At 52.6% G+C, this 14686-nt stretch overlaps 1 protein-coding gene across 4 annotated transcripts; it reads left to right on the top strand.

The window, feature by feature from the left end:
- Nucleotides 1-1956: 1956 nt before the first annotated feature.
- LOC103173712 (transcription factor 12-like) lies at nucleotides 1957-12975 on the top strand (the record flags this gene model as incomplete). 4 transcript variants are annotated; one of them, XM_042346640.1, is given in 13 exon segments in its annotated part: nucleotides 1957-2059; nucleotides 4170-4309; nucleotides 4613-4742; nucleotides 5193-5257; nucleotides 6935-7013; nucleotides 7181-7254; nucleotides 7657-7719; nucleotides 8334-8543; nucleotides 10479-10599; nucleotides 11208-11370; nucleotides 12024-12253; nucleotides 12572-12719; nucleotides 12880-12975. In XM_042346640.1, coding segments are annotated over 12 exon segments (1521 nt in total), but the record flags the coding sequence as incomplete, so codon positions are not given.
- Nucleotides 12976-14686: the final 1711 nt, after the last annotated feature.

Here is a 14686-nt window from a genome sequence, read left to right as displayed (position 1 = left end):
GAAACCCCCTTCTCTTTCCCCCCCGACAGCACCACGGGAGACCTTTAACGTCCGCCCTGAACAGGGCACAGACGAGGAGAGACAGAGTGAGGTTGAGTGTGATGAGAGTGAGCCAAACTAACACACAATGAACCAAGGGAAATATTATCCCTTTGAAGGATGACATCAACCCTCTCTCTCTCTCTCGCCCCCTCCCCTTTCCCCTCCACCCGCCAAATGGGCTTGTGTTCTCTGTTGGTTGTTGTATATAGATTCCATATGGGGATGGTTTGCAATTCTGAAGGCCCACATCTAAAGTGCGGATTCCCTTTGATCTTAAGCTCTTGGGGTGCGGAAGATTTATATTATAATCTTACAGCGAAACACATTTTTATTTGGGGGAGAGAAGTGGGAAGGGAGAGAGAGAGGGGGAAAGAGAGAAGGGGGAAGGGGGAAAGAGGGAGGGTGTGAGACGGGGTGGGGAAGTTGTCGTGTGCACTGTCCCCCATCTGTTGGGAACTTGGAAGCATAAAAATTCAATTTTTTAAGCCAGTTGGAAATATTTTATTTGTTCGTCTGAGACGCTGTTCTTCGCTAACTGTTTGCGGGGACGTCGCTATCTGCAAATCGGCTGCCGTGTTAAACACACAATCACTACACATTACAGAGTGCGAGGTGTAAGGCGTTGTATTAGCATAATGATCCTTGCCTTTATCACATCGTCGAGTCGTCTCAAAGCGCTTGACAGGATATACTGTAAAGTGTAGTGACTGTGTTGAGTGGGCAAAACGCTGCAGCCAATTTGCACCCGATGTCCCCACAAACAGTCGTGATGTGAGCGGGAGATCTTTAATGCCGTGAATTACGCACAGTCTAGATTATTGATTAAATCAGATTTTATAGGATTTGTACAGTTTGCCTGTAACTAGGACGTCACACAAGTTATATTACATTGAAACTCAGAGCAGAGTTTTGAACCGGCCGACCAGTCCCTGGGGGCAGGGAATCCTCCCCCTCAGCTCCTGTTAACCCCACAGCCAAAGCCCTGACTAACGGGGAGGGGGGTCCTCGCTGGACAAGCAGCGGGAACGCTGGCCAGACAGCGCTCTCCATGGCCAAGCTGTGTAGTTTGAGCTGGTTAGACTCCAGCAGTTACCCCAACACACACTCTGGGCTCCCCCTAAGCCTCGGCTCTCGCCAAGCTGCGCCTAATACTCTCCGGAATTAGGTAAGTAGGGGGCGTCCCTCCAGGGGGAGGGAGGGAGAGAGAGTGCATCCCATTCCAACAACCTGTCTCTGGGGTTTCTACGTGTAGGTGGGATGTGCGGAATTCTCAGTTGGGTTTGGAGACACCTGACTGACCGCCCAAAAAATAAGTCCCTATGAAATGGTATTGCAATATAAAATGGATGTTGCAGGGATTGAGAGGATACATATCTTGTGCTGAACGGTAGAACCAGAGACGCGCCTGCGGTTGAAGGCGGTAAATTCAGAACCAATCTGCGTAGACATTGGTTCGGTGAGTGAGTAGTAAACGTGTGGAACAGAGGCTCCCGAGGGAGACACTCGGTGGAAGCAGAAAGTGCTGATTGTTTCAAGAACAAATGAGATGGATTTCTGTCGGAAATAGTATCTAGGGACTCTTGAAGAGGAGAGATTTGCAAGGCTATGGGGCAGGAGTCGGACTGAGTGGGCAGCTCTTCCAAAGAGCCAGCACAGCACAATGGGCCAAACAGCCTCCTTCTGTGCTATAATACTCTATGATTCTCTGATTCTTTCATCTCCTGCCCTCCACCCTCCCTGATCCCAACCCTCAGTCCAAATTCCTGACTGTCCAGTGTCTTGGGAGGTCCTCCCAGGGTGAAAGTCAGGTGCTGTGTCAGTGTCATTTTGTATTGTATTGTGTTATGATCCTGGCTGATGGGCCCGATGTGAGTCTCACTGTGACTGTAATGACTGTTCTCCTCTGTGCTCCAGGTCTACGCACAGTCTCCAAATGGCGAAGACTTCCGAGACACCTCCTCCTACCCCTCGTCCAAGGCTCCCAGCTCCATGTTCTCCAGCTCATTCCTCATGCCAGGTAGAAGGTTGCTTGCTTGCTCGCTCGGTCTATTGCTTGCTCGCTCGCTCGCTGTGTGTCCAACCATCTCTCTCTCCCCCCTCCCTCCCCCTGTATATACTGTAAAATGTAGTGACTGTGGGCGAAACGTGGCAGCCAATTGAGCACAGCAAATTGGATCCAGCGCCTATCACATCGGGAGGACGTCCCAAAGCGCTTCACAGGGCGAAACCTTAGACAAGTTTCCTTACTCCACACACACAGACAGACACACACACGTCTCTGTTTACCACCAGTAAGTACCCACTTAGTCGATTGGCGGATCACTTTTCCAGAGGTAACAGTCCCTCCAATAAAATAAAATTGATCACTCAATCCACGACTGTTTGTGTGGACGTCGATGGGCGCAATTGGCTGCCGCGTTTCAGTCACAAAATACAGTCACTGCACTTTACAGTGTATCCTGTGAAGCGCTTTGAGACGTCTCGAAGACATGATAAGGCGCTGTATCAAATGCAAGGATTATTGTATAAAGTGTAGTGACTGTGTGTTTTGTGGGCCATTGCCTCAGACCTCAAGGTACGGAGTTGGGAGTTGCTGGGGAGCGGGGGGTGGGGTGGAGGAGGCAGGGGGCAATGCCCTGGGGGAGGGGGCAAGGCCCTGGGGGAGGGGGCAGGAGGCAATCCCTGGGGGGGGTGAGGTACGAGGCAATTCCCGGGGGGGGTGGAGGGGTGCAGGGGGCAATGCCCTGGGGGTCTGGGCACTGGCGCTGGCTATGCCCACACTCTCTGTCCCCAGCACAGCGCTGATCAGGGCTTCCAGCCTTATCACCACCTGCTCTTTTATAGCCTGATAAACCCTGGCAGCTGTTACTTCACATCTGTCTCAGGCTGTGGCTCAGTCTCTCTCTCTCTCTCTCTCTCTCTCTCTCCTCTGAGTCAGAAGGTTGTGGGTTCGAGCCCCCGCGTCAGGACTTAGAATCACACAGTCTAAGCTGACGCTCCAGTGCAGCGCTGGGGGGGGTGTTGCATTGTCGGAGACGCCATTTTTCGGATGAGACATTAAACCTCACTCTCTCCCCGTCTGTGCCCTATTCAGGTGGACGTTAAAGATCTCCCGCGGCGCTATTCGAAAAGCGAAGGGAGTTTCTCTCTCTCCGGGTGTCCTGGCCGACAATCCCCCAAATAAAATTGGTCACTCAAGCCAAGGCTGTTTGTGGGACACTGCTGTGCACAGACTGGCTGCCACGTTTGCTTACAAAACACACAGTCACTGCACTTCGCAGTATATCCTGTGAAGCGTTTTGAGATGTCCTCCCGATGTGATATTAATAATAATAATCCTTGTATTTAATATAGCATCTTATCACGTTGTTGAGACGTCTCAATGTGCTTCACAGGATTCACTGCAAAGTATAGTGACTGTGTGTTTTGTGGGCGAAATGTGGCAGCCAATTGCACACAGCAGTGTCCCACAAACAGTGGTGGATTGAGTGACCACATTATTATTATTTTATTTATTTTTTTTGGAGGGATTATTACCCCTGGAAAGTGATCCGCCAATCGACTAACAAGCGGGTTCCTAAAAGGTGCTGTGTCAAATGTAAAGATTATTATTGTTGTTGTTGTTGATGTTGTTGATGTTGATGATGTTGGCAGCTGGCAATGATTGGGAGTTGGTTTGTTTGTGTGTGAGTGAGTTTCAAGATCCTCTCACTCGTCTTCAAACCCCTTCACGCCCTGGCACCTCCCTCCCCACCTCTCTCACCTGCTCACCCCCCACTCCACCACCCGCTGCCTCCGCTCGACTGGCTCTGGCCTCCTGCTTGGCCCCCGCCCCCTCCGCTCCACCATCGGTGGCCCCGCTCTGAGCCACTGCGCCACAAAACACTGTCACTCTCTCCCCCCAATCCCTCCCTCCACCTCGCCCCTTCCTTCCCCATCTTCAGTCGCGCCTGAAAACCTTTCTCTTTGCTCAGTGCCTAGAGTCCCCTCCCCCTCCCTCCCCCCAGCTCGAGGTCAGGCTCCGTCACTGTCAAGCGCTCTGCACGCTGCCCTGGGTGAGGGGCGCTGTGTTATTGTTGATGTTGATGTTGTTGTTGTTGAGTCAGTGAGTGTTTGTTTGTTCTCAGACGGTCATCACAACTCCTCAGATCTGTGGGGCCCGTCGGGGCCGATTGCCCAGGGTAACTATGGAGGTGTTCAGGGCCCTCCGCCCTCTCACATGTCCCAGTCCAACAGCTACAACACTCTGCACCCCACCGACAGATTGGTGAGTCTTCCCTCCTTCCGTTTCCCTCGCATACTTGGCTCCATTCCTGTGCCTCCTCCCCACATGGCTGTGATTGGCAGAGTGGGTCAAGTCAAGCAATGGGTGGGTGGGTGGGTGAGTTGTGGGCAATGCCCACTTCTGATTGGCAATCAGTTGTGGGTGGTGGGGGCTAAGGGCTGTGATTGGCGGAATGGGTTGGGGTTGATGGGGGGAGGGGAGCAGGCATGACCCCAGTTACCCCCGCCCCCCCCAGCTACACCAATGCTCACAGGATAACCCCCCCCCCCCTCACTCTTCCTACAGAACTACACCCCCTCAGACGTCAACACTCCGCTGCCCCCAGTCACCAGCTTCCACAGGAGCAGCGGGACAGGAGCCCCCTTTGTCACATCACCTCACACACCACCCCTCAATGTCTCGGACACCATCATGGGTAAGTCATCGGTCTGTGGGACTGGGGGGTGAACCAGTCTGACACCCATACACCCGTCACCGTGATCTGCCGGGTGTCTGACACACAAGGAAACCCATCACCAAACCCATCACCGTGACCAGCCGGGTGTCTTGACACACACGGAAACCTGTCACCGTGACCAGCCGGGTGTCTTGACACACACGGAAACCCGTCACCGTGACCAGCCGGGTGTCTTGACACAGAAACTCATACACAGACACACACACACAGTCTTGACACACACACACACACACACATAAATACAGATACACACAGACACTTACACATTATGACACACACATTCGGACACACATAGACACACTGACAAACACAGTCTAACATACACACAGACACATAGGCACACACAGGTACACACATACATAATCCTCTAATGATGGGGGTGCTGATCTCTGTTGCTTGTGTCCCCAGGGAGCAGAGGAAGCACATCAGGGAGTTCACAGACCGGAGACGCTCTGGGCAAAGCCCTAGCCTCGGTGAGAACATGTGTCGCCTCTACCCAGGCCCTACGTGTGTGTCTGTGGGTGGGTGTGTGTGCACCTGTATGCGTGTGTGTCTTTGTGTATTTGTCAGGCTCTGTGTGTTTGGGGAGTGTGTGTGTGTGGGGGGTGAGGATGCTGAACACAATCTGATGATTAATGTTAAGAGCGACAGTGAGTCAGTCAGTGAGAGACTGATTCAGTCAGTCAGTCGGAGCCACTGGCTCTCATTTACCCTTTTAAATCCTGTCAGAGAGAAGAGGCCCCAAAAAGGGGGGCATATTATCTTAGCCCTCACTGGCTCTGTGTCTGCGCTCTCTCTCTCTCTCTCGCTTGCACAATTTCTCTCTCTCTGTTTTCCTCTGAGTCTGTGTGTATGTGAGTGTGTGCGTGTGTTAGTGTGCGTGTGTGTATGTTGGCAGACCCAGAGTTCTTCCTGATACCCCCCCCCACCCCCACGCCCCGAAAAACAATTCCTAACCTCAACACTTCCTCTGCCGCCTCCCCCCAGCGGTTGTGTTTGTGTGTCTCTCTTTCCTGTCTGTGTGTGTGAGTGTGCTTGTGTGTGTGCGTGCGTGTGTGTCTGTCTCTCTCATTGAAACCAGAGCCTTTCCCTTCCCGTTTAAAAAGAGAAACAGCTGCTGGGAATGAAACCGTACAAAGGCGGTGAGAGACTAAGGAGGGCTAGCGAACCCTTTAATACAGTCAAACACAGTCGCTCACACACACACTCGCTCTCTCTCGCTTCTGAGTCAGGAGATTGTGGGTTCAAGCCCCACCACCAACACACACACACACGTCGGAGATTCTGAGCTCACAGTCTAGGCTGACATTCCAGTGCAGCGCTGGTGGGGGAGAGAGGGAAGGAGAGACATTGTCAGAGACACTGTCCTTTTCAGACGAGACGTTGAACCAAACTTATCCTGCCCATAAGTTTTTCTCTTTCTCTGTCTCCCTCCCTCTCCAGTCTCTCTTTGTGTGTGTGTGTGTGTGTGTGTCTCTCTCTCTCTCAGTTCATTCCAATCCAGAGGGACTGTGTAGTGTTTGTTCCAAAACCATCACAACTCATTCCCTGAGACACTGATCAGGGTTTAATGAACGGTGCGTTTTGGATGAGGAATTTTCAAAGAAAATGTAACCCTTCCAGTGCTGGGACTTTACTGCATTTTACGAGCAACAAAATACGCATTCCCCTGCCTTTAGCACAGAACATCTCCAAAGTTCTTTGTAGGCTTTTACTGAGAAGCGTAGTGACTGTGTTTTGTCCCCGCAACCAGCCATGTTCAGCCAATACACAATGTTAAGTACTCCCGAGATGCTACCCTGTGTGATGGGCACTGTGTAAATGCCCCACCATCAACAGTCAGGCCTTTAGCCTCTCTCTGCCTCCACCCTCTGGAACTCCATCCCACAGTCCCTCCGTCTCGCCCCCTCCCTCACCTCCTTCAAGGCCCGTCTCAAGATCTTCCGTCCCTTCGGTCACCCTCCCACCCCCACCCTCCCTCCACCTCCTGATCCCAACCCCCAGCTCAGCGCCAACCCCCTGACTGTCCAGCGCCTCGGGACGTCCTCCCGATGTGAGAGGCGGGCGCTGGGTAAATATCATGTGTTATTGTTGTTGGGCTGTTGTTGTTGACTCTCTCTCCCTCCTCACTCACTCCTCTCCTGTTACAGATCTACTCCCCTGAACACACCAGCAACACTTACGCCTCCAGCCCGTCCACTCCAGTTGCATCTCCGCCATCTCTGACAAGTAAATTTCCTTCCCTATCACTCCCCTTCCCCACTCTTTCCCTCCCTCACTCCTTCCCTCCCTACCTCTCTCCCCCTCTCTCTCTCACTCTTCCTCTCCCTCGCTCCCTCCCGCACTCTCTGTAATAGTTTATTGTCTATTGACTGTCTGTCTGTCTCTCTCTGTAGGTTCCACACAATGGTCCAGATCTGCCGGTCAGACCTCTGCCTCGCCCGGGTATGAGAGTTCCCTGCACTCACTGGTAAGCTCTCGCTCTCCCTCCCCCTCTCTCTCCCTGTGACTGAGTGCTACACAGGGAAGCACCCCCCAAATCTCAACAGATTTACTTGTCAGAGTGTGTGAACACATTAGGGTGTATGTGCACACGTTGGGGTCTGTGTATAGTGTGTTGCTGTGTGTGAGTTGCAGTGTGTGTAGTGTGTGTGTGTGCGTGTGTAGGTGTGCGTGTGTAGGTGTGTATGCGTGTGTAGGTGTGTGTGTTGCTGTGTGTGTGTGTGTGTTGCACTGTGTGTAGTGTGTGTGTTGCAGTGTGTGTAGTGTGTGTGTTGCAGTGTGTGTGTTGCAGTGTGTGTGCTGAATACTTGCTCTGCTCTGCATGGCTTTGCTAACCAACACCCCCCCAACTCTCTTTACCTCCCTTTAGAAGCCCCCCCCTGACTGGCCGGTCAAGGAACACTTGCACGAAGCATTGTCTGTCTTAATGGATGTGTGTGAGGTAGTCGTTCATTAACCCTTTGCTGCCACCCCCCCCCACACACACCCTTCCCTGATCCCCTCTTTCCCTCCCTCCCTCCTCTCCCGCTCTGCCTGCTCCCTGCCTCTCTACCACTCCTTCGGTCACCCTCCTACCCCACCCGCCACCCCTCCTGATCCCAACCCCCAGCTCGGGTCCAGATCCCTGACTTCCAGCACCTTGGGGCGTCCTCCTCACGTGACAGGCTCTATTGCCTATATTCCTGGCTCAATCTTGCACCTGAAGACTTTACTCATCAACCGTACCTACAGTCATCTCCCCCTCTCCCTCCCCCCGGCTCAGTGTCAGGCTCTGCCACTGTCGGGCGCTCTGGGGCGCTGCCCTGCGTGAGGGGCGCTGTGTCATTAAACCTTTAACATATTTTGCGTTTCGCCCACAAAATGCGCAGTCACATCTTTACAGTGTATCCTGTGAAGCGCTTTGAGACATCTCAAAGACGTGATAATAATAATAATCCTTGCATTTGATACAGCGCCTTATCACGTTGTCAAGACGCTTCACAGGATCCACTGGAGAGTGTAGTGACTGTGTTATTGTTAATAATAATGTCTGGTCTGTTCCTGCAGCAAACCCGGATGGAGGATCGTTTAGACAGACTGGATGATGCCATTCACATCCTGAGGAACCATGCTGTGGGCCCCTCGGCCAGTCTGCCCCCTGGGGCCGGGGACCTGCACAGTCTCCTCTCCCCCTCCTCTCACGCCAGCCTGGTGGGGGCCCTGGGCTCAGCATACCCCTCCCCCAGCATAGCCCCTGTCTCCCGCACAGCCTCCATGGTGAGAGAGAGCATCACCCTGTGTGTGTGTGTGTCTCTCGTTCTGTCACTGTATCTGTGTGCGTCACTCTCTCGCTCTGTCACCCTGTGTGTGTGTCTGTGTCTCTCACTCTATCACTGTGTGTGTGTTGCTGTGTCACCCTGTGTCTGTGCCTCTCACTGTGTCATACTGTGTCTGTGTCTCTCACTCTGTCACTGTGTGTGGGTATGTCTTGCTCAATCTGTCTGTCTCTCTCTCATGTTCTCGCTCTCATTCTGCTCCCACTCTCTCACTTTCTCATGCGAGAGTCGATGTGAAATAGCCCCACAGTTTGGGGTGGAAATCATATGCAGCTTTTCTCACCTGTTGTGTGGAGTGTGAGTCAGCCCGGCACGGAGGGCTGGGGGGGTGTTGTGTTTGATGTTTGGCTGTTAAATGCGGGGTGGGGTGGGGGGGGGGAGTGTGTGGGGGGGTAGACAGACAGACACGCCCTGTTCGTGCTCCCTTTGGCGTCTGCCAGTGTTGATAAGACAACGAGCTTGCCAGAGGTTTCGCAAGCGACTAGCTGACATCTCTGTCTGTCTGTCTCTCTCTCTCCCCGGAGATGTTCTCTCTACCACAGGAGATTCATTTTGATGTCAACGTCTTAATTAAGTTGTCACCTCCCTCGCATTTGACCTGGCGCCTTTCACCCTGGGAGGATGTTTCGAAACGCTTCACAGCACTCACTGGAAAATGTAGTAACTGTGTGTTTAGCAAGGGAGCCGGTTTGTGCCCAGCGACGTCCCCGCCAACAGCCGCGAAGTGAGCCAGCGGTTTAATATGTCGGCCTGAACACCGGGTGGGGGGGTGGGGAGAGAGGAAACCCCTTCTCTTCTCTCCCCCCCCCCCCCCAGAGAGAGAGAGAGAGACAGGCAAAATCCTGCAAAGCGCTTTGAGACATTCCCCGCCCCCACAATCCCACACGAGAGAAACAGCATGAAGCTGAGAGAGGGTCAGAGTCGCTGATTGCAAAAGCAGGCGACACGAGAGAGAAACGGAGGGAGGGAGAGGGTGGACGGGGGGAGGGGGAAGAACTGTGGCTGTGGAATTTTGAATGCTTTTGTTCGAGGTTGCTGTTAGCCAGTCTCTCAGCCTCTCTCCCCATCCTCCCCCCTGTATCCTGGCCATCAGCCACACATAGGACAGCTGTATGCAAATACATCAAACAAAGCGTTGGTTTAAACAACCTTTGGCTTCCCATCCCCCGCTCCGCAAACTCTCCCTACACCTGTTGTCTACATTCCTCCCCATCTCACTTCTTTGTCTTGGTGCAGAGTTCTCTCTCGCTCTCTCTCTCTCTCTCCCTTGCCCCCCCACCCACTTCCCTCCCCGACTTCCAAAACAGTCACTGCTTTGAGATATTCCCCACCGACCCATCTCTCTCTCTCGCCGTTTGTGCCCTGTTCATGTGGACGTTAAAGATCTCCCGTGGCGCTGTTGGGGGGGGGGGAAGAGATGGGAGTCTCTCTTTTTCCCGGTGGCCGGGCCGACAGATAAAATCACTGGCCTCGCTTCACGGCTGTTTGTGAGGACGTCGCTGTGTGCAAATGGACTGCCAGTGAAACACACAGTCACTACACTTTACAGCGAGTGCTGTGCAGATGTAAGGGTGATCAGGGCTAAATTTCAAGTCTGTTGTCGCCACATGTCAACATTGATTGGCCTTGTTTAATGGCGAGTCTTTGTCGCCACTTGGTGTCCAGGACTCAATACTGCAGCCTCTGTGGTTTAGTTCAGCCATCTTGAGAGTTGCTTTGTGAGTCACTAAACGACACTGAATCCTGTGAAGCACTTTGAGACGTCCTGAGATGAAAGGTGCTGTGTGTGATGTAAAGCCCTTTGAGACGTCTCGACAATGTGAAAGTGAATGGAAGGCTGATTATCAGGGCTGACTCTGTGTTCTCCCTCTCACAGGTTGGGTCTCATCGTGATGAAGGAGCTAACCTGCCCTCTGGCCTCTCTGGGCTGCCCTCAGTCGTATCTGCTGCCCTGGCTGCAGCCGGCCTCAGCCACCAGGCCCAGGACATGTGCCGAGGTGAGGCTCACTGCCCGGGGAGAGAGAGACACACACACACACAGTGATAGTCCTGTAGCTCAGTGGTTAGAGCACTCGCTTTGCAAGCGAGAGACCTGAGTTCAATTCCAGGCAGAGGGCGAAACCTTGGGCAAGTTTCCTTACTCCACACAGAGCCTAATAATAATCCCTCCAAAACCCAAAACAATAATAAATTGGTCATTTTCAATCTACGACTGTTTGTGGGACATCGCTGTGCGCAATTGGCTGCCGCGTTCGCCCACAAATATACAGTCAATTCACTTTACAGTCTATTCTGTGAAGCGCTTTGGGACGTCCTCCCGACGTGAAAAGCGCTATATCAAATGCAAGGATTATTATTATTATTATTATTATAGTCAAATCCACGCATACACACACACACAGATACTCACACTGATACAGGCATACACACACACAGTCACACAAGCGAGAGGACCCGGGTTCGATTCCCGGATGGGACAGGTCAGGGTGAAACCTTAGGCAAGTTTCCTTACTCCCAACACACACAGACGCGCACACACACAGTGATGAGGCACTGAGTCAGATCAGGATGATTATTATGGTTGTCTCGCTCATGCCTCCCCCAGCCTTTACGTCGGGAGCTCAGAGCCTGGTGTCGGCCTTGTCCGCGGAGGCCAAAGTGGGGGAGGACAAGGAGAAGGAGAACCTGGGCTCCCAGCTCGATGATGACCTGTCAGAGGACGATGATGATGATGATCGTAAAGACAAGTCCAGCCGGAGCCGGGCTAGGTAGGTACACAGCTCCCCCACCTCTCCCGCATCTTCCTCTTCACTCCTAGCCACAGGGCAACAGGAGGCCATTCAGCCCCTTGAGCCTGTTCCACCATTTTATAAGATCATGGCTAATCCGTACCTCAACTCTAATTACTTCGTTTCTCTCTCTCTCTCTACCCATTGCACTCTCGTGTCCCCCACATTAACAACAACAACACAATGACATGTATAAAGTACCTTTCACGTGGGGAGGATGTCCCAAGGTGCTGGACAGACAGAGTTATGGACCCGAGTTGGGGATCAGGATGGGGCAGGGGGGGAAGCAGGGAGATAGAAAGCACGGTCAAAGAGAAGGGTCTTGAGACGGATCTTGAAGGTGGCGAGGGAGGGAGCGAGGAGGAGGGACTGCAGGATAGAGTCCAGAGGGTGGGGGCACAGTGGCTGAAGGCCCGCCCGCCAATCGTGGGGCGGGCAAGGCGGGGGACGTGAAGCAGGCCGGAGCTCGCTGAGCAGAGGGAGCGAACAGGATGGTAACGGTTTAGGAGGTGGCAGAGGTCGGGGGGAGCAAGACCATGGAGGGCTTTGAAGGTGAGGACCAGGATCTTGAACTGTATCCTCTGGAAGCCAGTGGAGCCTCTCTCTCTCACCCTCTCCTCTGCTCCCCACAGTAACCACGAGGATGAGGACCTGAACCCAGAGCAGAAAGCCGAGCGGGAGAAGGACCGACGAATGGCCAACAACGCCCGGGAGCGACTGAGAGTCCGAGACATCAACGAGGCCTTTAAGGAGCTCGGCCGCATGTGTCAGCTCCACATGAAGAACGACAAGCCTCAAACCAAGCTGCTCATCCTGCACCAGGCCGTGTCCGTCATACTGGGGCTCGAGCAACAGGTCCGAGGTTAGTCACACAAGCCCCTCTCAAAATATTACCCCCCTTCCCCTCGAGTCGTGTAGCTCAGGGGTTAGAGCTTTCGCTTCGCAACCCAGAGGACATAGGTTCAATTCTGGGTTTAATCCCTTCAATAAATAATAACAGTAATAATGTGGGACTGTTTGTGGGATGTTGCTGAGTGCAATTGGCTGCCGCATTTTGCCCACAAAACACAATCCTGTGAAGTGTATTGAGACATCCTCCCGACATGAAAGGTGCCATGTTAATGAAAGGATGAGTAATAATGATAATAAAGATGATCCCTTTGTCTCGCTGTTTACACAGAGAGGAACTTGAACCCCAAAGCAGCGTGTCTTAAACGCAGGGAAGGTGAGAAGGTGTCTGGCGGGGGCATGGAGACAGCGTCTGCACATCTAGTCTCTCACCAAGGGCTTGGGGACGGCCCCAACCCAATGGGTCACATATAAACCAGGTATGTTCTCCATGTGTGTGTGTCAGACACCGGCTGATCACGGTGACGGGTTTCCGTGTGTGTGGGTCAGACACCGGCTGGTCACGGTGACGGGTTTCCGTGTGTGTGGGTCAGACACCGGCTGGTCACGGTGACGGGTTTCCTGTGTTTTATATTGCAGGCCGGACACTCACTCTCTGACGCTCCTGCTTGGTTCAGTGGAGGACGCAGGAGTCTCTCTCCTTTGGACCCGGATTGCAAGAATTGCTTGCGGGGGGTGGGGGGGGGAATGGACTGACACACGTGGGAATAATGGGGGAGGGATGGGGAAAAGGTGAGAGAAAGAGGGAAGGCGGGAATATTCCAAGAATTCAAATTTGGGTCGGGTGCAAAAGGCTGGCGAACTTTTGGGGTCCTGACTTCACAAGCTGCCTCTGTCGCACCTCTCCCTGCCCCTTCCCCCCCACTCTGTCCATTCCCCCCACCCTCCCACCCCACAGATGAAAAAAGACAGTATTTATCCTTTATCCTTCCCCCTCCCTCCCTCTCTCCCTCATTTGTTGTGTGGTTTGAGGTCACTGGAGGAGGGGAAAACAAGGCATTTCAGGGGAGTCTCTGTAGGTTGTATGTGACCTGGTGGGTGGAGGGAACGGTGGATTAAGCACTTGAGGAGGCATTGGGTCCTACCAAGCATTCATTAGGGGTGGATGAGGCAGGAGAGAGAGGAAACTGGGACTACACTCTCCCTCTCCCCTCTTCCCCCCTCTACTTCCTCCTACCCCCAATGTAATGGTGCATTTAGTTTGGTCAGTGAGCAACACACAGATCTGGGTACTCATTCCCTCTATTTCCCCCCCCCCCACCCTCTACACTGCATCCGTCCACACTCCCAGGTCAGGGTTAGAGACACAGTAAAGCTCCTCTACACTGTGTGTCCACACTCCCAGGTCAGGGTTACAGACACAGTAACGCTCCTCTACACTGTGTGTCCACACTCCCAGGTCAGGGTTACAGACACAGTAACGCTCTACACTGCATCCGTCCACACTCCCAGGTCAGGGTTAGAGACACAGTAAAGCTCCTCTACACTGTGTGTCCACACTCCCAGGTCAGGGTTAGAGACACAGTCCCTCTACACTGTGTGTCCACACTCCCAGGTCAGGGTTACAGACACAGTAACGCTCCCTCTACACTGTGTGTCCACACTCCCAGGTCAGGGTTACAGACACAGTCCCTCTACACTGTGTGTCCACACTCCCAGGTCAGGGTTACAGACACAGTAACGCTCCTCTACACTGTGCGTCCACACTCCCAGGTCAGGTTTAGCATGGGGATGGAGGGGGAAAGTGGTGTGGTTGGAGTAGGGGTGGAAGGGAATGGCGTTAAGCTTAAAACAGAAAGGAAAATCTCGAAGGAAAAAAAAGACTTATTTTTTCTCTATTCTTTTAGCATTTTTATACAATAATCTTTTTAAAAAAAATTAAATATTAATCTTCATAGCTATTGAGAATTTTTTTTACGAAAGACATACACCCCAAAAAACAGAGTTCTGAGCGAGGCCGGTTTATTTTTGAAACGTATTATTTTAGGATTGTTTTTTAGAGACTTTTTAGACGAGATTATTTTGTTAGCGGAGTTTTTGCTATAAATTGCTGTTGTTGACAAGTGAGCCACGTTGCCTTCGCTCCCAGTCATTCTCTCTCTCTCTCTCACACACACACTACAGACAGTAATACTAATCCTGGCATTTGACCAAGCGCCTCATCACGTCTTTGAGATGTCTCTAAAGCGCTTCACAGGACACACTGTAAAGTGCAGTGACTGTGTTTTGTAAGGAGGAATGGTACCCAGGTGGGTATAAGCCTTCTCTTTCCGCCCCCCAACCCACATGCAATGTATAACAACAACTTGCATTTATATAGCACCCTTCACGCAGAGTAGCGTCTCGGAGCGCTTAAGTGTGAGTTGTTATTTGTGGGGTGGGGTGA

This window comes from Callorhinchus milii, unplaced genomic scaffold (genome assembly GCF_018977255.1).
Source record: "Callorhinchus milii isolate IMCB2004 unplaced genomic scaffold, IMCB_Cmil_1.0 Scaffold1223, whole genome shotgun sequence".
In the NCBI taxonomy this organism is placed as follows: domain Eukaryota; kingdom Metazoa; phylum Chordata; class Chondrichthyes; order Chimaeriformes; family Callorhinchidae; genus Callorhinchus; species Callorhinchus milii.
Note: the sequence above shows the minus strand (reverse complement) of the source record. Positions and strands in the feature narration are given on the sequence as shown.